Source organism: Molothrus ater, chromosome 5, assembly GCF_012460135.2.
Source record: "Molothrus ater isolate BHLD 08-10-18 breed brown headed cowbird chromosome 5, BPBGC_Mater_1.1, whole genome shotgun sequence".
In the NCBI taxonomy this organism is placed as follows: Eukaryota; Metazoa; Chordata; class Aves; order Passeriformes; family Icteridae; genus Molothrus; species Molothrus ater.
The window spans coordinates 28,005,357-28,028,650 of record NC_050482.2 but is presented as its reverse complement, the minus strand read 5'-3'; the positions used below and the strand labels follow the sequence as shown (position 1 = coordinate 28,028,650).

At 40.1% G+C, this 23,294-nt stretch overlaps 2 protein-coding genes across 5 annotated transcripts; one reads left to right on the top strand and one right to left on the bottom strand.

Annotated features, from left to right (window-relative positions):
• Positions 1 to 5,682: 5,682 nt before the first annotated feature.
• On the bottom strand, positions 5,683 to 11,863 carry THAP5 (THAP domain containing 5). Of its 3 annotated transcripts, none has more exons than XM_036401337.2 (3): positions 11,710 to 11,863; positions 7,741 to 7,930; positions 5,683 to 7,093 (listed from the first exon to the last, which is right to left on the bottom strand). In XM_036401337.2, the coding sequence occupies exons 2-3, from the start codon at positions 7,882 to 7,884 to the stop codon at positions 6,158 to 6,160; spliced, it is 1,080 nt and encodes a 359-aa protein (XP_036257230.1). In that variant the 5' UTR covers positions 7,885 to 7,930; positions 11,710 to 11,863; the 3' UTR covers positions 5,683 to 6,157. The 3 variants fall into 3 exon arrangements, with proteins under 3 accessions (XP_036257230.1, XP_036257228.1, XP_036257229.1); XM_036401335.1 differs by having other exon boundaries at positions 11,741 to 11,863; XM_036401336.2 differs by lacking the exon at positions 11,710 to 11,863 and adding an exon at positions 9,219 to 9,257.
• Positions 11,864 to 12,097: 234 nt separating this feature from the next.
• DNAJB9 (DnaJ heat shock protein family (Hsp40) member B9) lies at positions 12,098 to 21,427 on the top strand. 2 transcript variants are annotated; one of them, XM_036401135.2, is made up of 3 exons: positions 12,098 to 12,181; positions 15,887 to 16,114; positions 17,896 to 21,427. In XM_036401135.2, exons 2-3 carry the CDS (start codon positions 15,898 to 15,900, stop codon positions 18,324 to 18,326), a joined length of 648 nt encoding a protein of 215 aa, XP_036257028.1. In that variant the 5' UTR covers positions 12,098 to 12,181; positions 15,887 to 15,897; the 3' UTR covers positions 18,327 to 21,427. The 2 variants fall into 2 exon arrangements, with proteins under 2 accessions (XP_036257028.1, XP_036257027.1); XM_036401134.1 differs by lacking the exon at positions 12,098 to 12,181 and adding an exon at positions 15,081 to 15,554.
• The last annotated feature ends 1,867 nt before the right edge of the window (positions 21,428 to 23,294 follow it).

Sequence of the window (23,294 nt, the reverse complement as noted above, 5' to 3'; positions counted from 1 at the left end):
TCTCAGCAAAATTTAGAGGGGATTATGCCACACATAAACTGTTGTGCACATCTCTTCCCAGTCTCAAAAGCATGGCTGCAGTACTTGAGCAGCAAACCAGACACCCCTGATGAAGAATATGATTAAACACTCACACTATTATCCTGATTTATATGCAAATAAGCACCACTAAACTGTTTGTGGGATTCAAACAGTAATCACTGACCCACTTCAACAAATGAGGAATGCAATCAGGTTCCACATAAGGACAGTGAATACAATTCTTTTTTTGCCATTCATTTGAGCAGAAGGCTCTCGAATTTAATGTTTTATGTTCAGAATATAAATTAGTTGCCTCTTGTCTGAAGGTTTATTTCTGTAAGATTGAAGAGAATGTCAGACTGTTTTGTTCATACGCTACCTTTCCTTATTAAAGATACATTTGAAATTTAAAGACCCATCTGAAATAAGGAAAAAAACCCCAAACCCCGCATAGTTAATCTGTTTGCAGATGTTTAATCAACAACAGAATAAAAATAAAATACTTTAGTTTCACGTCTACAGAGTGATCCCGTAGCACCACCTGCTGTTTAGAGGGAGCACTGCTGCTTTAGTTATATGCAATATATATTACTTTTATATAGAAATGTACATACATTCCCTAGGCATCCTTACGGTTCAACCTTTTTGAATGGCTATGAAAAAGGCTTCTAAATTGCTCTTGTGCCATCAGAAATGTCAATCCTTTACAGGAAAGGCAGGTATTTAAACAGGGATAGATTTTTGCAATGTACCCCATAATATTTAACAATGCCAAGAGATATGTTTACTGGAAAAGGTCTATTTAGATGTTTTACTCTTACTGTTTTCTTTGTGGAAAATCTTTTGGCTGAAACTCATATCTTGGCAGCAGTAAATGGTCTGGTAAATTAGAAATCCATTACACTGGTTTTAGTAAAGGAGAAAATTGAGCAGTGATTTTTTGTAAGTGGGAATAAAATTCTAAAGGATTTACAGAGATCTGCTTGAGGTTGCAGACATTTAGTAAGTCAGAAAATTGTCTCATAGATGAACAAAGGATAATATATTTTTTATCCAAATCTAAGCTCATTTTAAAGTAATTCATGAGCATGTAATTTGCCCTTTCCCTTTCCTCTGTTTCTCTCCCCTCTTGCCTTGGTACTGGCAGATCATGACATCCAGTGCATTACTTGGTTTTCTCTGCAGCTTTGAGCTGTGCCTGGCATTGGGAACACAACGAGGGGGACAGCACCCACAACTGGTGCTGCAGTGGCGCAGAGATGTCCCACAGGAGCACCTTTGCCAGTGCCAATGTCAAAGCCTACTCCTTCCTCCCATTTCCCTGAGTGCCTCACAAGGTCCCAGCGTGCAGCTGTTGGTTCAGCTCCAGCCTTACAACACAGCAAGAGGCTTCCTGCTTGTGGAAGCTATGGAAAGGAACCAAGTCATTCACCTATGTCTTATGCCTTTCCTCAGGGTTGGATGTGGAATTTGTCCAGTTCTGGTGGTTAAAAAAATCCTTCTGCTGCTCACAATGTCTCCTGGGTTGCCTATTGCTGTGGTGCCTATTCTGTGCAGCTCCAATGTGACAAAAGCAAGCTCTGGATCTCATTGCTCTACTGTCATTATAGTAAGACTTTAATGCCTTTTAGACTTTAAAAAGTCTAAGAGCAAAGAAATTTCTGCACTTTTTCAGAGGATTTAGAAATAACACATTCTGCTAAGCAGTCTCTTACCACTGCCATTGACATAATTAAGTAATCATGGTTGTAGGAATCCATGGAGTGCAGACAGCCCTGCCAGCATGAGCCCTGGCCTGGTGATGTGATGGGGTCTCTGGGTATGTCATGGGGTCCCTGGGCGTGTGATGTGTCCCTGGGCGTGTGATGTGTCCCTGGGTGTGTGATGGGGCCTTGGGTATGTGATGGGGTCCTTGGGTGTGTGATGTGTCCCTGGGTGTGTGATGTGTCCCTGGGTGTGTGATGGGTCCCTGGGTGTGTGATGGGTCCCTGGGTGTGTGATGGTGTCCCTGGGTGTGTGACGGTGTCCCTGGGTGTTGGACCATCTCTCTGTGACAGGGAAGGGCTGCTAAGCTGTCCTAGAGCTTTGCTGAGGCAGCACTGGATAGGCTGAAGTGCAGGACACGGATTTGTGTGTATGACATTAACCTGCAGCTCAGTGGCATCGAGGGAGAGGAGGCATCGAGTTGTGCATAAAGCAATCAGGAACAAAGCGTGTGTCATTGTTAAACCTCAGTCAGAACCTAAGCAAGCCTCATGCTGCCACTTGCACACTCTTCCTGGTGGGATGGGGAGAGAGAATCAGAAGAATAAAAGTGAGGGAATTTGTGGGTTGATTATAAAGACAGTTTAACAGCGAAAACAAAAGCTATACATGCAAGCAAATAAAAAAATGGAATTCATTCACCACTTCTCATCGGCAGGCAAAGAGAGTTTAAGTGGCAAGTGATTTAAGTGGAATAATTACAAATTCACTGTGGTAAAAAAAGCGAAAAAAGATCAAAGACATTGAATGAGAGATCTAGACAGACTTCAAAGGAATGCTTGTGTGCATGCAAGAGTGCAGTCAATATTTGCACCTCTGATGCAAGAAAGCACAAAAGAGAAACTCTGGACAGCTGTTAGTCTGAGAGGAATAAAAAATCCCCTGTAGCTGTCCCTGCATTCAGAATGAGAGATAAATTTCACAGAAAGAGAGTGATAAATTTAGAAGATAGAAAATCACGATAAATGGGCACCAGTTTATTCCAGACAGAATGCCACTTTTTGTAGGTAAATTTAATAAAACTGGTGGAATTGAAATAAAGACCCTGGAGAAAGCAAATGCCAAACTCCTACAGTAGACAGAAAGAGAGCCGAACAATTCAACAGGTGACTTAAGAAAACAGATTGCATCTGTTAAATATGTACTCTTGAAGTAATTAGTTACATCAGTGGAAGAGGAAAGTCAAAAGATTTTTTTTAAATTGATGTAAATGAATATTTATTGAAAACATAAACATGAACATTTGACCTGGATCAAGATGAGCCCGATACATTACAAAAGGAATGATGATGACTCAGTGCACTACTCAGATGCAGGGCTGCAACTCTACAGAAACAGTTACCACTGGATCCTAAGGAGTAATATACAGCACAAGTGCCCATAACACTTAGTGAAATAAAATTGTGTGTGTGCAGGGCTGTACTTTATGATTAGGAAACACTGAAATTGCACTGCACATGTAGCACCTAAATCAGAGGGGTTTGTTGATTCTCAACATGCTACTTCTCCTTACTTGTAATAACTACCCACGTAATTCAGGGTTAGCGTATAACTGAAGCAAAGCACCCAGACATTCCTTTCTGCCAGCAGCAACAGCCAACAGTAATGCTGAATACTTTTAAATGAATTTATCCACCCTGGGCCCATTGGGACCACCCTGGGTCCAAAACACACTCTGAAGGGAAATCTGTAGACCTGGTGAGAGGCTTGTCACCTTACTGAGTTTTTCTGCTATAATCTAGGACTGAGACAAAGCTCATTTCTCCAGAGCAGCCCTCACAGTGCTGTGCTGTACACTGGTAGCTGCAAAGGTGCTGGTAACACACCAGTGTTTTGGCTGCAGCTGAGCAGAGCTGGCACAGCATCAGCAGTCTCCCCAGCTTCCTGGCCAGGGGTGGGCACGATCCCAGGATGGGACGCAACCAGGACAGCTAACCCAAGTAGTCCAAAGGGATATTCCATACCATATGGTGTCAGCTCACATATAAAAGCTAAGGGAAGGAAGAGAAAGGGGAGGAATTGGTTATTCGCAGTATTTGCCGAATTGGTAATTCACAGTATTTGTCTTTTGGAGCAACCCGTATGTGTGCTGAAGCACTGCTTCCTGGGAAGTGGCTGAATGTCATTGCCAATGTGAAGTAGAGAATTAACCCTTCTTTTTCTCTCTCTTTGCTTGTGTGTCTGTAAACTTTTCCTTCTGCTTTAGTAAATTGCTTTATCTCAACCTATGAGTTGTCTTCTCTCCTGTCCAGCTAAAAGGAGAGAGAAAGCTTGGTGGGCACTTGGAATCCAGCCAAAGTCAATTCAAGAAACTCCATAAAAGAAAGGGAAATTGAGAATTTTTGATTTTTCCCCACGTTTAAAGAAATCTATGCCATGAACAATATTCTCAATTTTAATACTGTAAGCCACTAGTAAAAGCAGAAATATATCAGCAATAAAAATCCCATGTTAAACCCCACAAATTTGGGGGGGAATAGAGCTTTTCTGAGACAAGAGCTCATGGTGTTGCAACTCTTTTGCCATGTCTGAGTTCTCACTGCCATTCAATGACTACAGTAAACTTTTGAAATGGGTTGTCAGTCTTAAAATATACAGCATTAGCAAAGGGTTTGTAGTACATTCATGAGACTTCTAAAATTGCCAAATAATTTAGGAGTTTCATATAGCATTTTGTAAATCACCTAGAAAGATCTATTACTTTGTAAAACATTACAAAATGTGCAGTTTAGAGAGGCCACCTGGACAATGTTCCCAAGACGGGATCAGAAATGGCAGCAATGTTTCCACAGTATACAGGACACCCCTTGTGATTTCATAGCACACAAGGCAGAACAGGAATGTTCTCTTGTTCCAGGGAGGGCAAAATGAGTGAGTCAGAGACATGGTAAATAACTCACTGTATTGTAAGGGACCTTTGTCCTTTAGCAATTTTACCAAGAACAGCCTGTGCTTCAAGCTGAAAGAAGTTAAGGAGTTGCAGGACAAAGCAAGCCTAATCCAGTGGTTACTAATGCAGACTAACCTCCTACAGCACTATGCTTTAGCAGCCCAACTTCTGCACTTCAAGATATTCCAAGTCTCAAAAATTTTGAAATTGGAACTTAGTATCTAGTTGAAGGCCAGCTTTGTAGCTAGTGTGAACTGATTCTCAATTCCTTATGAAAAGATTACCAGAACAGTTTAGGAAGCGTGTAAAAGACAATATAAATAATATTGAAAAGGAACCATTTGCTTCAATCCTAGACTGAACTTCTGGTGGTGGGGATGACACCATTTTGAATAAAGAAAAACATCCTCAAACAATCTAATGGTTGTAGAATATAATACACTACAAGAGTTCAGCTGGAAGGGGTGTAACAAGGATCATCCAGCACAGCTATGATGTCAAGTCAGGAACCAGACAATCTAGGACTTTTTCACTGTACTAGAGCATACAGCAAGGCACACTGACAGAATAAGCAGAAGGTATTTAAGCAAATAATTTTCCTTGAAATGAATTATGGTATCTGTCTACTATAGTGACAACCCATGCTCTAGAAATAGTTAATAAAATCAGGACAAGGGAATAAATTTCTAGTTTTGTAATTCTGTTTCTTGCAAAGTAAAATTCTGCTACTTTCACTAGCAACCTGCTCTGCAGAACATTGTTTCCTTCAATGTATTATTAAGGGTATATGCATTACCCAGCTGTAGGCTGGAACAGGATCAGTGCAGACAGCACTCACTAAATAGAGCTTTCCTTTTTACTAACTAGCAAATACATCTGTGATTAAGATTGCGTTCCACTTGAGCTGAATCACAACAAAAAAAAATGAAAAATGAGATGGGCCTGTCCACTGGAACCATATTCTTATGAGAATTTTTGTTTCTAGAAACAAATGAAAGAAAACACCCTTTATGCAGAAACAATTTTAATAAGATCAAAGCATACAAAAAACTATCTGAAGAATTGTTATAGAAACAGAAGACTAAAGAGCAATTTTGACCTCACTGGACAATGCACATGACAATGTACATATATAATCGTTCATCCTGTATGCTTATTCTGTCCATTCTACTGCTGTCCCCAATGCAAGCATTGCATGTTTCAGATAAGCCTGCAGCTAAGAAAGGGTTAAATTATCTTTTACTGACTTGATGCACACATTTAAGAAAACTTCGCCCAATTTGGTTTTTTTTTTAATTTTACTTGCCAGTCATGTTTTACAGACAATATTCTACCACTTAGCTTAGTTTGATGTAACATTTTTAAGTATTCACATGATTTTCATTAGATGTTTAAAATACCACAACTGGAAAAAAGTTAATTTGTCCAAAAGTACAGTCAAAGTGGTTAAAAAGATATTTGGGAACCATCAACTGAAAGCTTTTACTGTATCATAGTCACTTCAAGTGTTGTAAAGTAGTTTTCTACCAACTTCAGCTTTTCTTCAGAAAGCAGGTTTTCTTGCTTCAATTGTCTAATAAGAGCTTCCAAGGACCTGAGTCTCCCCAAAGTTTTTATCTCTTGCATTTCAAGTAAAGTTACCTTAGAGTGCAGTTTTGAAATTTTTTGCCAAAGGTGATCTCTGTCTATGTCTTGTTTGCAGTATGAATGCTCAGTCTGTAGTATTTCACTTCCATCATATTCGATCACTTCTGTCTCCTCTATGTCAAGAAACTCTTCCTTAACAGGCAGACAAGAAGTATTTACTCTTTCAGGCTCTTCAGGACTCTCAGCTGGCATAATAATAGCAATGACAGACTCTTCAGTTCCACTGAACTGTTCAATAGTTTGTGTGACTGTACTCAGTAAAACTGCATCTTCACTTGTCTGCACTTCAGAACAGACCACGTGAGGGACAGAATTCTCAACTGCATAGTCAGTAACAGATCCTAAAGCACTGCTCAGTTTCAGAGATGAATTCAAGCAGTAAGGGTCTGTAAATTGCAGGACTGTAGCTGTACAACCTCCTGAATGCTCTACAGAAGTATGAGCACCAGTAGCCTCCATGCTCTGGACTGCTGCTGTCATTAGAATAGGATTAGGCTGATGTATGTACTGCCTAGATGAACTGTCAAGGATGACATGGTCTGCCTGAAAGCCACCTTCATGTGGAAGCTGCAGGTTTTGAATTTGTAAAGGTTCACTCAGTGCAGTTGAGCAAACCTCTTCTGCTTTTTCCTCTACATTTTGTGCAATTACAGAATTTTTCTTTGGTGTACACGGTTCAAGTGGTACAGATACTTTCTCTGACACAACATTTGTTTCTTCCTGGTCTTTTTTCTGTACCTGCTGTGAACTGTTCTGAGAAGAATCTTTTTCCTGGAGGAGAAAAAAAAAAAAACAAAAAAGAAAATCACCACCTTGTAAGAAGAAAATCACTGAGTATTAAAAAATTAAGCAGATCTCATTTCATAGCACGGTATTGCAAAAGGACTAACTTAGATAAGCACTGCTTAAAAATTACATCAGAGGCCCAAGAATTCATGTAAGCATCTTTCACAACTTTGCTTCAGGCTCTACATTTAAAAATACTATTTTAAAGCTGTAAAAGCAATAGTAGTGTTTGGGTTTCTAGTTTTGGTTTTTGTTTGTTTTTTTTTTTTTTCCTTACTGTGGTTTGGAGTTTTTTATTTGATTTATTGTGGGATTTTTTCAAACTCTAGGGAATTTGGACACAAGATACAGTAATTATTCTCATAAGAAATTTAACATTTTCTATAGTAAATGCTTCTGCAATCTCCAGTTAAAAAAGATATTGAACCTCCAATAAAACTAGGGGAAGTTGTTCTTCCTTTACATTATGGAATCACATGCTTTGTGTCAGCCCTGCTGACAAACTGTATTGATGGACAGGAATTCTATTTTTTAAATAAAATATAATTATCTGACAGATTAGACAATCTGTATAACATCAATAGTTGGTTAGCTTCATACTACAAAACAAAATAAGGATAGAAATAGATTACCTCATCATCTGGGGAAGAGAAAATGGTTGGCACAGCGGTGTTTTTCAAGTAGCGTATCCCCCACCGCACGTCCAGGGAATCGGGGGTGAAATGATCACTGCAGAGGAGCTGGTGCTTACTTGGAGTCCAGGAATCCCGCTTCATGTTCCGCAACCATTTCTCAAGTCTCTCTTTGTCATGAAGTGGGAATCTGTTGGGGTGCACGAGACACAGAGTACTTTGGACCTTATTAGCACAAGAGAATTGATAGACAAAATGCCTTGGTAATGCAAACGGAACTTTGAAAATTAGATCTAGATAGAAGAAATTAGATCTAGAAAGAAATTAGATCTAGAAAGAAGATTTAATCAGACAGGTTTACCGGAAAAAGAAAATCCTATTAAACTCTGCAAGCAAGAGATGTTGTTATATGCATAAGTTTGTGTATGTGATTTTAACCTCATCATTGTAGTACACATTACTAGTCTCCCTAAAATAGTATATCAGCGCTTGTATCCCACAATAAAATAGAATTCTGATCACCAAGTCAGTCTCCCCGTCTCTCTCCATTGCCGAAAAGAATCTTTTTAAAGCCGTCGAAAAGACAAACAAGAAAATATACAGAACCCCCTGTTATTGTTGTCTTTCTTTGTTTTAAATAAGAATATTAGAAGGCAGCCTTCCTTTAGAAAGGATTACAATAAATTTTTTTTAAAAATTTTAAGTATTAAATGCTTATCTGGATGTCATGTACATGTTAATCCAATCATTATATACATTATTTCTAGTTGGGTATTTTCTCTGGAATTCAGAAGCACAATTTCTGATTTCTAGTAGCCAAGGGTTTCAGAATCCATGGCCAAGATGTTTTGAAAGGTTTGATCGTACAACACTTGCTCAGAAAGCCGTTCTGCTGAAGGGAGATGAAATACTGAGACATAATTTAAACAAAGTTAAGACTGGTCTTCATTTTATTAATAGTATTTCTTGGGCTTATTTGTCTTTCTAGACAGAACTAGTATTTTCTGTTTAACAGAGTACCTCATACATGCCCCTCTTTGGATTATCAGATAATTTGGAGATGCAAATATTTCCAATACAGGTTTTAAATTTTGTTCAAAAAGTAAATGCATGCAAATGCAAAGCATTCCTATATTTTGTGTTTCAGCAATTAAACTTTCTCACAGTGTTAGGAGTCCACATCACATTTTATAGTTTAGAATTAACTTTTCCATCATCTAACCTACCTGAAAAGGCAAATTATGAGTATACAGCCTCATAGAAAAAAAATTGACTTTAAAAATACATGCAAAATGGTCAGACATCAGAAAGAGAACTAAATTAAAAAGAAAGTGTATGACATGTGTGACAACATGTAATTTACTTAATGACAGGCAATACACAAATGAAAAGGAAATTAAAGGCTTATTATGATGCATGCACAGTCAAGAAGTGATGGTAACAGGAACATGAACATTCAGACCACTCTTGTCTCTCACCTCTTCTCAGTCAGGTATCAGGGTATTTGAAATGTAGTTGAAATGTTTCTCTGGTGCATAGCAATTTTACTTTAACTCTAGCAGATAACCACATATGATACATATGTGTCATTCAAACCATAAATTGAATTCTGAGCACTGTTAAGTGACTACTGTTCAGAAATCAATATTCCTGAGCATCATGAGCAACAATAGTTACAAAGTGAAAATTTCCGCTTCTGTAATCGCACCCTCAAATCCCGGAAGCTGCAGGTTTCCTCCAAAAGCCACACATAGCAGCAGACTCTTTCACAAGCCCCGTGTTCCAAAACTGCAAACTCAGGTGATTTTGAGAGGAAGAGTGCTGAAATTCACAGCATAAAGGTGCATGCCTTTACCCCTTCCCCAATCTTTTGAATTTGTTGCCATGTAAGTCTTCAAATTACCAAGGAAACAGAGCAGGCGTTTGATGCACCCAGCTCTGTGTATCTGCAGGAATGCAAGGAATAATGCAAGGAATAAGAACACAGTAACCTCTGAAGAACAAGTTAGAGGTTCAGGCTTTTCAAATCCTGTCTGCTTAGATCATGTACACGCAGAGGCAGCATTGCATGTATGACAGAGCATGCTCCTCGGTAACACAGCTTAGCTGGGCTGTCACTACAGAGGTCAAAAAAAGTCTCCCGGGAAGACGATGGCTTCCTTTCATTGAAGGCCATGTCATGACTCACACCCTCTCCAAGAAGGCCTTGGGAACACTTGCTCCCACTGCAGTTACCCTCACAACACAGGACCCACTGCTCTACCCAGACTCAACCAGCTTCAGATGGAAAATAAAATAATCTGTAGCAAGAGAAGGGTCTGATAGTGAAAGTTATTATTTTAGCTTAAAGGCAACTTTGCTAAAACCTGTTCATGCTTCAACTCCTCACTAATCAACAGAATCTGTTCTCTAGTGTAAACAAGACACAAAAGAAGGGGAAATGGAAAGAGGAAGTGGACAGAATTTATTTAGCAGCTGCATCATTACCCAAGTCAAAGACGTGAAGAAATAAAACAAAGAAGAGCAGTTAGGCCAGTTGAGATTAGGTGACAAAGGGTTTGGAAGGGGCTCAGACCCCAACCACAGAGCAGCAGAGGACTTTGGTGGTGGTAAGAGGCAAGGGAATAAAACTTGCAATTCATGTCAGCAGTAGTCACTAATATAAGGCAAGAGAATCTATAAATCAAATCTCAAACCCCTTCTACAGGAGCATGAAACTCAGAATGGAGCACAACTCAAAGGCTAGATACACCAGCTAAGTTTTGGCAATCATCTCCATACTGATGCCATACATTTGAATATGTATGTATACATGTCTCAATGCTCAAATTTGTTTTGATTATCCATGTGACATGCATGCTCTCTAAAGCATAAGGGAAAAGAAATTATTTTCCTTATTGTTTTATGATGCATTCCATGTTAGAAACGTGCCAGGGAAATAAGCTTTCCTTCAATCTAAAATTTCTTTCAAAGCAGTCTTCCTGTAGGTCTTCCAACACCGCCTTCCTGATATTGGAATAACTATGACTAATCAGAAACTGAAAGGAAACCTAGTTTGAGGTATAAATTTTACCAAAACAGATTTTGAGGCTAATTGTGAAATTGATTTTTCAAATTTTTCTTAAGTTGCTTCTGTTGACAAACAGTTCCATACTTTTATTCTACACAAATACATTCATATTTAGTTACCTGCACTATGTTTCTCTCAGGATTGTGAAATACTGTTTATAACTCATCATCCTGGGAAGCAACAGCCACATAACCACAACAGGGCAGAGGTTACTGCAGGCCTGGGATGGTGACTGGTCCATGCAGAGTCTGCACAGCACAATGCAGCCACCATAAACTGGTTTTGGCAACCGAAGTAGCTAAGATCCAGCTAACTCAGCTGCTTCCTAACAACAAGCAATGCCTCTGTTCACAGCACAGGAAAGGTAATAATTCTAGTGGTAAAGTTTAATTTTAAGGAATCATTTTATCTTTACTAGCTTAACTCTTCCTGGCCCTTCTCCTGGCATGTAAACCGCAATACACAAGGCATTTCACCATTAAGCCAAAGCCTCCCCTAGTGCCTGCCCTGCTGGATCATCGCTTCCACAGAGGCAGCAGCGAAACAGAGTCAGAAGTGCAAATTTTATTTTTCAGTCGAATCTCCTTGCTCTTCACTTCACGGACCCTCTGCACCTATTCCAGAGTCCTTAGACGCTGCCGTGTCATCGCCCCCTAACCCAAGTTCCGTCTGTCCGTCTGTCATGTGCGAGGGACGGTGTGTGCAATTACACCTCATCTGTCCGCTCTTTATTCCCTATACCTTCCCTTCCCCCAGGGGTCAGCGACCTTTCCCTCCAGCCCCCCGGGAGCAGGCGGGGTTCCAAGGCGACCACCAGCGTGGTCCACCCGTGCCGCTGAGTCTTTCGGCCATTTACTTCCGCGGTGGAGCTCCCCACTGCCGCCACGGCCAGCGCTCACCCAGGCCCTGCCCCGCTCCGCGGCCACTCACGGGTAGAAGCTGAGCTTGCGCTTGTCCTTGGCGCTCTGGCCGCCGCGGTTCTTGCAGCGGGTGGCTGCGCAGTACCGCGGCATGGCGGCCAACCCGGGCCGGGCTGAGCTGGGCTGGGCCGGGCCGGGCCGGGCTGAGCTGGGCTGGGCTGGGCTGGGCTGGGCTGACCTGGGCGGGCTGACCTGGGCTGGGCTGGGCTGGGCCGGGCCGGGCCGGGCCGGCGGCGGCGCCGCCTCCCCACAGCGCCCCCAGCGGCGGGTGGCGGCGGCGCCGAGGTTGCGACCTGTCGCGTGCACCGCGTCACGTGCCCCCCGGCGACCAATGGCGCAGCGCTTCGTGTAGGAACGGCGGGGGGCCGGACTGCGCGAGCGCCGGGCGCGGGCGGGCGGGAACGACGGCGGCGACGCTGAGGGGCGGCGGGGAAGCGGGGCCGGTGTTGAGGTGAGCACGGCGGGGAAGGGCCGCGGCCGCCGGGTGAGGGCTCCGAGAAAGTGGAAGGTTGCTGAAGTGGGTGGAGTGATAGGCGAACGCGGACGGGTCGGGAGGGGGGCGCTGGGAAGCTGGGGGCAGCGTGGGAAACCAGGCGGGGGAGCGCAGAGAGGGGCCGCTGAGGCTCGGTGCGGAGCTTTTATTTGGAATTTGGGCCTCCCTGGGCCGCGTTGCGGTGGTGTTTCCCAGCCTGGCTGCGCTGGAGTGGGAGAGCGTCGCTGAATGTGGCTGTTAGCGGCTGCCCAGCTCTGGCCTGGCCCCACCCGATGGTGCGGTCCGGCTCCAGCGAGGTCTTCAGGGTCTGTATAGGCAGGGTGGTGTCAGGTTGATTCCTTCGTTTCCCTGTGCTCCAGGGCAAGATTCAGGAACCTTCTTCTAGATTTGCTTTCGAGTCAGTATAGGAGAGGCCAAGACAAGTACAAGCCCCTCCGCTTGACAGACTTGCCTGTAGCTGCTTGAGGATTGGAAGACTTGCTTACTCATCACATTAGTCGTGGTAGGAGAACCGAGGGAAGACCTCGGTAACTTTATTACTATTAGAAAATTACTTGCAGAAATAATTACAGGACGTGAGCATTCCACAGGTTAGTGTATAGCAATTCTGTAATGAAAGCAGTAGCAGAACTCTAGTGATGCTCCGTGTTTTCTGAGTACGTGAGACTTTGAATATAAGCATTTATCTAAGATTTTGGTTAACTACTTTCAAAGAAGGATGGAATAAGGTATTTGTGTTGCAAGATGAAGTAGCTTCTTATTTTCTAAATCTGACAGGTTTTATTCTTGGTGCATCATCCTCAAACATCCCTTCATTGTGCAGCTGTTGTTAAACAAATGAAGAACTGATTGTTATTACTACTGCAGTACTTTGGATAAACATTAGACAGTGCACTTCTTGTACAAAGGTGAATAGTAGTTGAGATCTGTACCTACTCACCCCACAGAATTAAATAGTTATTATGTGAGCTAAGGTCTCTTACTTCATTGATAGATGTACCTAAATTAAGTACACAGATAATTATTAGAAGAGCTCATTATTGCATGAGCTTAACGTGTACAGAATTTATTGAATTCGGGAAGGTGGTTTAAGTAGCTGCAGTGTATGACCTGGAAAGTGCAACTTACGTGTCCCTTTTTGATTGAGAAACACGGGGTGAAGAGACATAAGCAAAAAAAAAAGTATTTAAGAGACTTTATTTTGAAAGGGATTGTAAAAATAGTTTGGAATGGCAAGGCCGAAGTCGTTGGCAGTCGCAACGCTAAGATACTGACAGCATATAAAATAGGTGTTTTCTAAAAAGTAAATTGAATAATTGACAGTATCTAAATATAAGACTTGCTCTCTCTGATAACTGTGAAGTTTAAAATGCTGCTTATACTGGAGTTTTTTTTGTGTTTTGTATTTATTTACATCTTATTCTTAAATTTGAGTTTGATTGATTTGTTCAAGGGCAGCATTAAATCTGTGTTTGCTAGTTTAAAAGATTGTGAAACTTAAGTCGCGTTTTTTTACTGTGCTTTAGAAATCAAATATAGCAAAGAACTTCATTGCAGAACTCCTAATGTAAAGAACTGTAGGAAAACAAAATCAGGTGTGTTTTGTTATCAGAAATAATACAAGTTGAGATGGTGAGCCAGAGCAGAAAACCTGAAGGACTAACTTGATGATCTCCAGCTCTCATGGGTTATGAAAGAGGGGTTTGCTCTTTCTTAGTGGAGGACATGAGCTGTTCCTTTTAGCTCTTTTCAATGTTCAGTAGCAGAAGTAGGATGGTTGACCTTAAGAGAGTGCAGCAGGTGATTATGCAAGCATGATGCAGGTGTGGGCTAATGAAGCAAATTAAAACAATCACATATGTGAGATGAACACGTAAGTCTGCATCTATAAAGTACTAACAGAAAGAAAGCCCTTAAAGCATGGAAGGATATATATGTGTGTGGTTCTTAGTGCCCAAGTCGTAAAATTTCAGGTTAGTGAAGTGGTGAGAGAAGGTATGTGGGAAAACTTGGTACTAAAAATATGTCTGATATTGTGCATGGTGAATATTGGAACGAACTATCCATTTGGTATTTAAGTACACTGATCAAAATACAATTTGTTTCAACTGCTGCCCCTTAACACTTGATATCATTCAGGCTGCTGGCCAAATAAATGCTTAAGAGGGCATGGGTAGATTAATCTTGCAGGCCTTTTGCTCTTGTCTCACAGCATTCATTTTAGCCCCCTGACTTGCCTATTGGAAATGGTATTCTTTTTTCCATTTTTGGTTCTTGCTTTTTAAATTTTGTTTAGAGGGAATTGACTTTCACATAAATGTTTAATTTTCCTGTGTATTAGGTATTCAAAGGTTTTGAATTCTGCCTGACAAATTTTGGGTCCCATGCTGGCTAGCAAAAGTGTTCTGACTTTAATGGTGCTCAGACTGTAAGTTTGTTTATTCAGCTTTCAGGAAAGTAACACCAATTGTCTCATGAGTTGTTCTTTCAGTACATTTAAATCAGTGTAATCTGGTGGGGGGGACATGTTACATGTGGGATGTTTAGGGTCTTGTTGTACATCCTTCTGGTCAGGTGTCAGCCAGCATTCTGTCTTTGAATGCACTCTGTGTTTGCCTTTCTGCACTCTGTGTTTTTAAATATAATATGCACAGACATATTATCTGTCCTCATCTTCTAGTAGGAACAGCTCACTCTGTCCTTCATGAAAATCATAAGACATCATGTGGCTATGTGGAACTGTTTCTTTAAGTCATTATATATGCCACAGTTTTCCCCTAAGTTCTGATATATTTGTTTCAAAATATATTTTTTTGACAGATGAGTTGTTGAAAAAAAAATTACAGCTTTTTTTAAGAGCTTTAATTATTGTTGAAGATACTTGTCTTGTATAAAAGACGTATTTTTGCCTTCAGTTCTAACACTGAGGGTTTCATATGTAAACCTTTCTATGCAGTGGTATTTATCAGATTAATTCTTTGATATCAAAGATATGGTAGGTGTTTTCCTTTATAAAGCAATCTGATATGCAGATGAGCTAAGCCAGCCTGTTGTTAAATAGAGGAAAGTGTGCTTTACTTGGCTGAACTCTGGAAGTGAATGGTCTGCTTTTTATTATGTTCACCTTAGGTGGGTTAAACAAACTGAAGCTGAGCATGAGTGTCTGATAGTCTTGTCTTCCTGCACCTCACAGTCATCTCTAGGCCAGTTGTATTTTCATGCTCCTGTTGTACCAGCTAATCAGTCACTTGGTCTTCCAGCAGGGTCACTACTGGTCGGAGCTACTCTGTTTGGGGTCCTAGAACTCAAGATTAATGTAAAGCTAGCTCAGGTATGGCAGTGTGAAATGTTAGATGCAATGAAATGTGCTGTGTATTTACTTTTGCAACTTCTTATGACGCTGATCAGTGAAATGTAAAACAAAGACAAACACTAAAGTGGTTGTTATGTATATGAAATGTCGCTTTGCAGTGTTTTCACTTACGTGTTTTGTGAATATGAAAACGGCGTAAGGGAGTTTGACAGGTGTAAAGCAGTGTGCTTACAAGTCTGGCACTGACTCTTGTGACATGCTGGTCTTCCTCTGCCAGCCTACAGCCGTAACTAACTTGTTGTGGAATGTAAAACAACTTGTTCTTCATGTATATTTCCTTTTCTTTTTAGGAACTGGAGAAATGGCCACTACACAATCTGTCTTCACATTTGCTCTCTGCATTTTAATGATAACGGAATTAATTCTGGCTACAGAGAGCTATTATGATATCTTAGGAGTTCCAAAAAATGCATCTGACCGCCAGATTAAGAAGGCATTTCACAAGCTGGCTATGAAATACCACCCTGACAAAAATAAGAGTCCTGGAGCAGAAGCAAAATTTAGAGAAATTGCTGAAGGTAATATATACTGTCTATGGTCATAATTTGATACATGTCTTATATCTAGAATGTAAGTGCATTTTGTTTTTACTGAATAAGAGGTATACAGGGTTGTTTTTTTTTTTTTAATTCCACTTAAGTGCTGTCAGATATAATGCATCAAAATCTGAGTTGTTTCTTTGTTTCTGTGTTCTTGCACATAGGAAGGCCTTTTACACAGTTTATGCATTTCTGCTTATTAGGCTTTTGGCATATTCTTCTTCTCACAAAAAATACTTGGTCGTAGGACAGCTTTAGCCCTAGGATCTGTTTCATAAGATCTGGCTCAGGATTACTACCAGGGCTTCAGGAGGGCCTAACAGCAACCTTGCAGTAACTGTGGGGAGATTATTAGAAAACACACAGCAGGGTGCTTCAGTGGGTCATGGTGGAAATACAATAGACAACAGGTGAAAGAGGTTCAAGTGGTTATAGGGAGAAACTTTTTCACCTTGAGGATGATGGTTGGATTGGAGGATCTCAGAATTCTTTTCTAGTCTTAACAATTCTGTGATTATGTTCTACAGGCCAGTGTTAGAACAAATTACCTAGAGAGGTTGTGCAGTCTCCAGCCTTGGCACTTTTGAGGAATGATTGGGTAAAGCGCTGACTAGCCTAGTCTGATCTCATAACCTGACCCTACTTTGAGCAGGAGGTTAGAGTAGAGACTGAGGTCATGTCTAACTTAAACTAACAAATATAACTTATAATACTTATAAGTATTGGGTGATAAAATGGTGGAAGCGGATAATCAAGAACAGAAAGACTTGCTGAAAAATGAGGTATACCCACATCTGTTCCCTGTAGACTCAGGTATAGCATCCATCAATTTGTGTAGTTCTCTTAACTAAGCTAAATGGGATATCTGGCTTTTACCTTCTTGTCTGCAGAAGAATTGTTTTGAAAGAAAAGTTGTTAGTAATATAAAGAAAGGGAGTCACAGCCTCGTTAGATACTCATTGCAGTTGTTAGCACCTACTACAGGAGGAAGTAGGAACTCTTAAATGTTGAATTATATAGAATAATTGCAAGTCTTTGACAGGTAAGAAAACGAGTTTTTAAAATATTTTCTTATCAGAACAGGTGTATTTTCTATCAGAGTTTCTGCCTTGGAATACCAGTAGCTGTAGTTCTAAACCAAAGATTGGAGGGAAATCTAATTTCATTTTGGGTATATCCAGTCACGAAATCTAGGTTTATTGCTGAACTTGTGTAAACTTGTGAAAAACGGAGAATTGACACATGGTGAAATTAATTTTCTTTATTTCCTCAGTTTTTATGTTGTTGCTTGTAACTGGTGTAGCTGGAACTTGCTGGCTGGCAAGTAGCTTTGCAGATGTTGCCCTGTGTTTCTGTGATAGGAGTGCAGCAGGTCCTTAGAACATCTAACTCATCCTTCCACCTTCAGACTTTCTGATCACCACCTCTCACTGTTATTTTGTTTCAAATCTAAACGCTAATATGTATTGGTAGTTAAACTGTGTTGTATTATGTGTCACCTATCCTCATAATATAGCTGTGTTTGTTATTGTAAGTACCTATTTTGATGCAGTTTATTTTGGTTTGGAGAAAGGTAAATAAATGTAGAGCTCTTGATTGGGCTTGAACATTGAATGAAAGTCTTGTTTGAAATTTCTTCGGTTCAGGAAGAGTGGGAGAGAAAGCTGCTGTTCTTTGTGTTTGTGTATGGTTTTCTTTTTTTTCTGGTGTTTTGAATGGAAATGAACTGTAACTTTTTTTTTTTTTTTAAACATAAATAGCATATGAAACATTGTCAGATGAGAATAAACGAAGAGAATATGATCAGCTTGGTCGTCACGGAGGAAGAGGAAGTAATGGAAGTCCATTCCATCAGTCATTTAATTTCAACTTTGACGATCTCTTCAAAGACTTTGACCTGTTCAGTCAAAACTCGCGGTCAAAAAAGCACTTTGAAAATCACTTCCGAGGTCATCGGGAGGCTCATAACCGGCAAAGACGTTCTTTCCAAGAGTTTTCTTTTGGAGGTGGACTGTTTGATGATGTGTTTGAAAATATGGAAAAAATGTTTTCCTTCAGTGACTTTGAAAATGCACACAGACACGCGGTGCGAACTGATGCCAGGTTTCATGGATCCAGCAAGCACTGCAGGACTGTCACTCAGAGACGAGGAAACATGGTTACCACATACACCGACTGCTCTGGACAATAATGTTTACTTTCTTCTAAACTTTTCTTCTTTACTCAACATCTTCATAATCTTTCTTGGTTTTGTGCTAACATGGAAGAAATTCTCTGAACTGTATTTTCTAAAAAACACTTAAACTACTATAAAGAAGTTGTAGATGAAATTAATCTTCAGAATAGAAACAACATGCTGTTGGGAAGTAAATGTGTCAACAACTACTTAGAATGGGAGAGAAGTAATCTCATGTGACAGAAAAAATTATATATATTTCAGATTAGTAAACACTTTCCCTGAATTTGAACACAAGATATATATTTTTCATTTCAGAAATGTAATATAATTTTTTTCATGTAAGCCACTTCAGGACTGATTGAATTACTTGTGTGTGGATTGAAGCAGAGAAGATAGTTTAATTTTGATGTGCTGCTTTTTTTTAATCATTTCTTTCCAAGTTTGCACTTGCAGTTTTTACTTGATACAGATTTACTGTGCAAATTACATAATTTACACAAAATAGCAGCAGAAATATAACTTCCCTGGGTATTTGTTACTCTCTCTAGCATTGCAAAAGTATTAGTAAAAACCTTACTTTTTGAAGTTGGAAAATAGCAAGGGACTATGTGAAGACTGTGAGTGATGTAGGAATTAGTTTCATTTCTGAATTGGCCTGAAACGATCTTGGGATTTGAATAACCCTTTACTTATTTAGCGGACATAGGGATATTCATGTACATAAGTTTGTGTGCACACAAAGTTTTTGTTTTGGTTTTTTTTCCCCCTCCTTCCACAATACAAATATCTCTCTGACAAGGTTTGGAAGGGCACACCCAAAACACTCTTGTTTTATTCTTACAATATTACCACGTGTGCAATGTACTTTTTGTGACTCACTTTATGAAACTAAAATATCCCTCTGAGATCTTAGGAACTTGAATAGGGTAAGCTTGTCTACAGATTCATGGTGTTCCTGAAAGGGCCTTAGTAAAAGCTACAGTGTTTAGATTGGCAGATTTATTACCTGTCAGTAGGAATTTTTTCAGTGTTGTGATTTGAGAGGTAAATTCTTAGCCTAACCACAGAGTAAAACTGAAAATTGCAATCCTTGTATTCATCCAATGTCTTGTGGGGCTGGAAACTTCTAATAAGGACAGCACTAATGGGTATTGATTTTAGCACCATGGAAACTCACAACCAGTATAAAATATATACTTAAAACTCAAAAGGAAGAAAAAACCACCAGAAATTGCTGCACAACAAAATCCCCAAATACTTCAGCTGATGTCAATCAAAGAGCTCTGTTGTAGCTTAGTTTAACTAGTATCTTCTGTTTGACTAATCATACAGGTTTAGTTTGTTAAATTGGCTGTCCCTTTAGAACTGGGAAGTAAGAATTTACCTTTCAGGTTGATTGCATGAGCAAAATAAGCATTTTAACTAGCAGTGTTCTAAATAGGCTTTGACTTCTTAAAATCTTTATTAAGAGGTTTAACCCTTTGCTTCTTGGATAGATATTGAAAGCTGCCTATTTGTTAAGGAACTTTGGCCTTCCCCTCCAGTGTACGTATTATCACTTGTTTTCATTGCCTAGTCCTTGGAATGGATTGTTGCGCTATATTAAGTGCTTTTCCTTTTCCGTGTTCTTTATTTATTAATAGACTAATACCTCATATATGGTCTTTTATTAAAAGCCAGTAATTTGTGCAACATTATCGGAATGTGCAATATTCTTACAGTAAGAAAAGTGCTGGATTTAGTGTGTTTGTTTTTTTCACCCTTTTCTGTGTAAGTAGAGATTTTTGTTTCTTCTGTATAATTAATATATGATTCAAGCAAAAGTTGTACTTTTCTGTAGATTCCCGCATTTATTTTCTTTAACATACTCCATTAGTCCTGTGCATGAATCAAACTATCTGCCCAGTTTATATCATATAGGCATCCAAGTGAACAAATTATTAACTTGAAGTTATGAATTACTTTCTCTCACAAAGATTAAGTATTAAACATGAGAGTATTTGTGAATGTCCTTTGGTAGGAGGCAACTCTAGAAGTGGGATGCACAGGTAAAATATTAATGCCTTTCTTAGTTGAGTGAATATTTTCTTAATTAAAAAAAAAAAAAAGATAGTAGAATGATCAATTCACTTCAGTCCCTTCCTGAACTCTAAATTAAAGGGAATGAAAGCTAAAACGAACACTATCAATTACGAAACCCATTTCACCCCAAAAACTCAAGTCATTTAAGTGACTATATAAGTCCACAATCTTTCAGGCTAAACTTAAGGGTGAAAATAAGGGTCCTGGCTGCTTCTGGACTAGTTTCCCCTCTTAAGAATGCTCCAAACTTAGTGCAAAGTGTACATCTTTTCCTGATCTCTTTAAAGTGTAAGTATGAAACTGATAAGAAAACCAGTAGTGTTGCTATTTTTATAGCTGATCCACCTTTAAAAAACTCTGCCTAGTCTATTTTAACTTGCTTTCATATTATTTCTCTTAATTACTTATCATGGGAAAAACAACAAATGCTTTCCATTATTTCTATGGGCTTCTCCAAGTCACCTTCTAGTTGTTTTTGTTGTCGATTGAAGGTCAAATCCACAGAAACCAGTGTATGGCTGTCCCTGTGGTTGATGGGTTTACTTGGAATAGGCCTTAGCTGGGGAAATTCGGGCAGGCTTTCCTCAGCCAAGAGTCTTTACTTTCATGGCCCTCAGAACACAGGCTTGCAAAACATGTTGTGCTTCTCACTTATTCGGAGCTCTTGCACATTCTTTCCCCTATTTATAGTGTTTGCTTCATGGCAGGCTCCAGCGGAAGTCCTGGTATAACCTTATGACATCCCTGACTCCAGAGTTTCTTAAGTGCCATTTTTGATCTCTCTTTAAATCTTATGAAAATATCCAGCAAAATTAGTTTTTGTTAGATAAGGGTGAAAAATAAAATCCTGATCAATTTTTTGAAAGTAATTTATGCATATGTAACTCTAAATGATTTAGTTTTTGAAACTACCATCAAAGTGGTTTTTATATGTTTGTTTTCTTCCCATTATACTTTTGAAACACAGTATCTAGTGGAGACAAAAGTACTGTAAAGTTAGAGTGCCATTACATTAAACACATGAAAATTAATGGTGTGATGTGTCTTTTTTCTTTCTTTTTTTATCATTTGCTTCAAGATATAGATGGGAAACCAAATCGAAGTGGTTTATGTGGTGCTTTGTTTTATGGAATGTTTTGACTACTGCACTTTCCCTGAATGAGATGGTGGAGTTGTCAGGGAGAAGAGTGGGGCTGAAAAAATGGTCAATTTCACCTGATTTGTATTTTTTTGGAAATGTTTGGAATGGATTTGAGTTAAGAAATTATGCCTTTAAACAAAGCAGGCACACAAGCCTGTGCAAAAGGACTTTTTTTCTGAGAAGCAGGGGCTGTAAGAGCTGAGAGCTTCTGCCTGGAGCTGATGGGTCACTGTCTGTGCTCTGCCCTGCTGAGGGGCAGGAGGGCAGTGTGGCCGGTGCTAGAGGCTTGGAGTGCCACAGGGAATCGCAGGTTCTGAAGGCAAGGTCAGGTGCTGTTGTGCTAATCCACAAGGCTGCTTGCTAGTTCTTGTTTTCTGGGTCTGATCTTTAAAAGGTGGAGGGTGTGAAAATTTCGGGATTTGGTTTGTTTCATCTGGCCATTTCTCATTAGAATCATCCTCCTTGGAACCCAAGCAAACTGTCATCATCTTAATAATGCAAGCCTAGATTTTGAGGACTAAAAGTGTTGGAAACAATGTATGATCTGCATTATATTTTTATGGTGAGGAATGTAGGGGTTTTTAAAAATTATTTGTAAATTGAAGACTCATTAGAAGTGTCTGTTGGACTTAAAAGCCACGTGTAGAGTTTGTCGGCTGTGCCAGGTATGGGGCTCCTTTCAGGATAAAACGCTGTTCAGAGGATTGTTTGGCTCTGGCAGCCGTTGTGGTTGAGGCTGACTGGTCTGCCCTCGGATAGTGAGTGATTCACACAGCCGTGCTGCTGGCTTCAGTCCTGTGGGCACCTGTTCCTTCAGGAATGGGCAGAGACCAGCTCTGTGGAGGCCACTTTGCAGTTGTGATATCCCTTGACTGTCAGTCACTCCTGGTACAGGTCTGAATCAATTCTAGGCTATGGCTGTGCTTCATCCTTGATTCCAGTTCCTTTTTTTGAAAAGTGTTTCAAAACAACAAACTTTTCCAAAATCAAGCAAAAAATGGACACAATAATAATAAAAAAAAAACAATACCAAAGCCCAACAAATCTGCTTTGAAGTGACGTACTCCAGAGCTTAATTTGGGGCGTGTTACCTGTTACGCAGTGGCATGTGATTCAACAGCATCTATTTTACGAACTACAGTGGCACTGAAATGAACATTACTGCTTGCATTGTTCCTGCTGAGGTTGCAGTTGCACCAAAAGATGGTGTGGAGATGCTCAGGTCCCTAGGGATGGTTGCAGGATTCTGCCAAGGCTCTCAGACACTGGGTGGAGATGGCAGACTGTCTTGTCCAAGCAGCTCTTCTGGGACAGTCCACCAAGGAATAAATGTGACCCTGGTATTAATATATCTTTTTTGTGTGTTTGCAGAAAAAAAAGGGTGGGTTGTGCTGGGGGTTGTGTTGACTTGTGTATGAGTTGTGTGTTTCTCTAGGCTGGCAAAAACTGATGCTCCTCTCCAAGGCATCCATGAGGGGAGAGGGATGTCTGACACGCCTTTGCTCAGCCTGATACCTGATCTCCAGCGATGGGCAGCTGGGAATGGGTGCTGACAGCTCAGTGGCACTGGTGCAGTGGAACTACTGACCACTGTTGATTGGTGGTGTTAATAGCTGAAATCATGAACCTATCTTAGGTGGGCTGTAACATCTCATGTATTAAGCTGAAGAATTCTGGCCAGTGTATGTGTGGTAGCTAGAAGCAAAAGCAGAGACTATTATTGTTACTCCAGATAGTTAGGCTGGATTTAGAGGAAA

What these genes read in the sequence shown, in the direction of transcription:
- THAP5 (XM_036401335.1), bottom strand. Translation starts at nt 11,823, where the DNA reads ATGCCGCGGTACTGCGCAGCCACCCGCTGCAAGAACCGCGGCGGCCAG. An exon ending in CGCAAGCTCAGCTTCTACCC is followed by an intron (nt 7,931 to 11,740) that starts GTGAGTGGCCGC and finishes GCACCCCAACAG; the next exon opens with ATTCCCACTTCATGACAAAG. An exon ending in TCTCTTCCCCAGATGATGAG is followed by an intron (nt 7,094 to 7,740) that starts GTAATCTATTTC and finishes TTTCTCCTCCAG; the next exon opens with GAAAAAGATTCTTCTCAGAA.
- DNAJB9 (XM_036401135.2), top strand. Translation starts at nt 15,898, where the DNA reads ATGGCCACTACACAATCTGTCTTCACATTTGCTCTCTGCATTTTAATG. An exon ending in ATTTAGAGAAATTGCTGAAG is followed by an intron (nt 16,115 to 17,895) that starts GTAATATATACT and finishes AAACATAAATAG; the next exon opens with CATATGAAACATTGTCAGAT.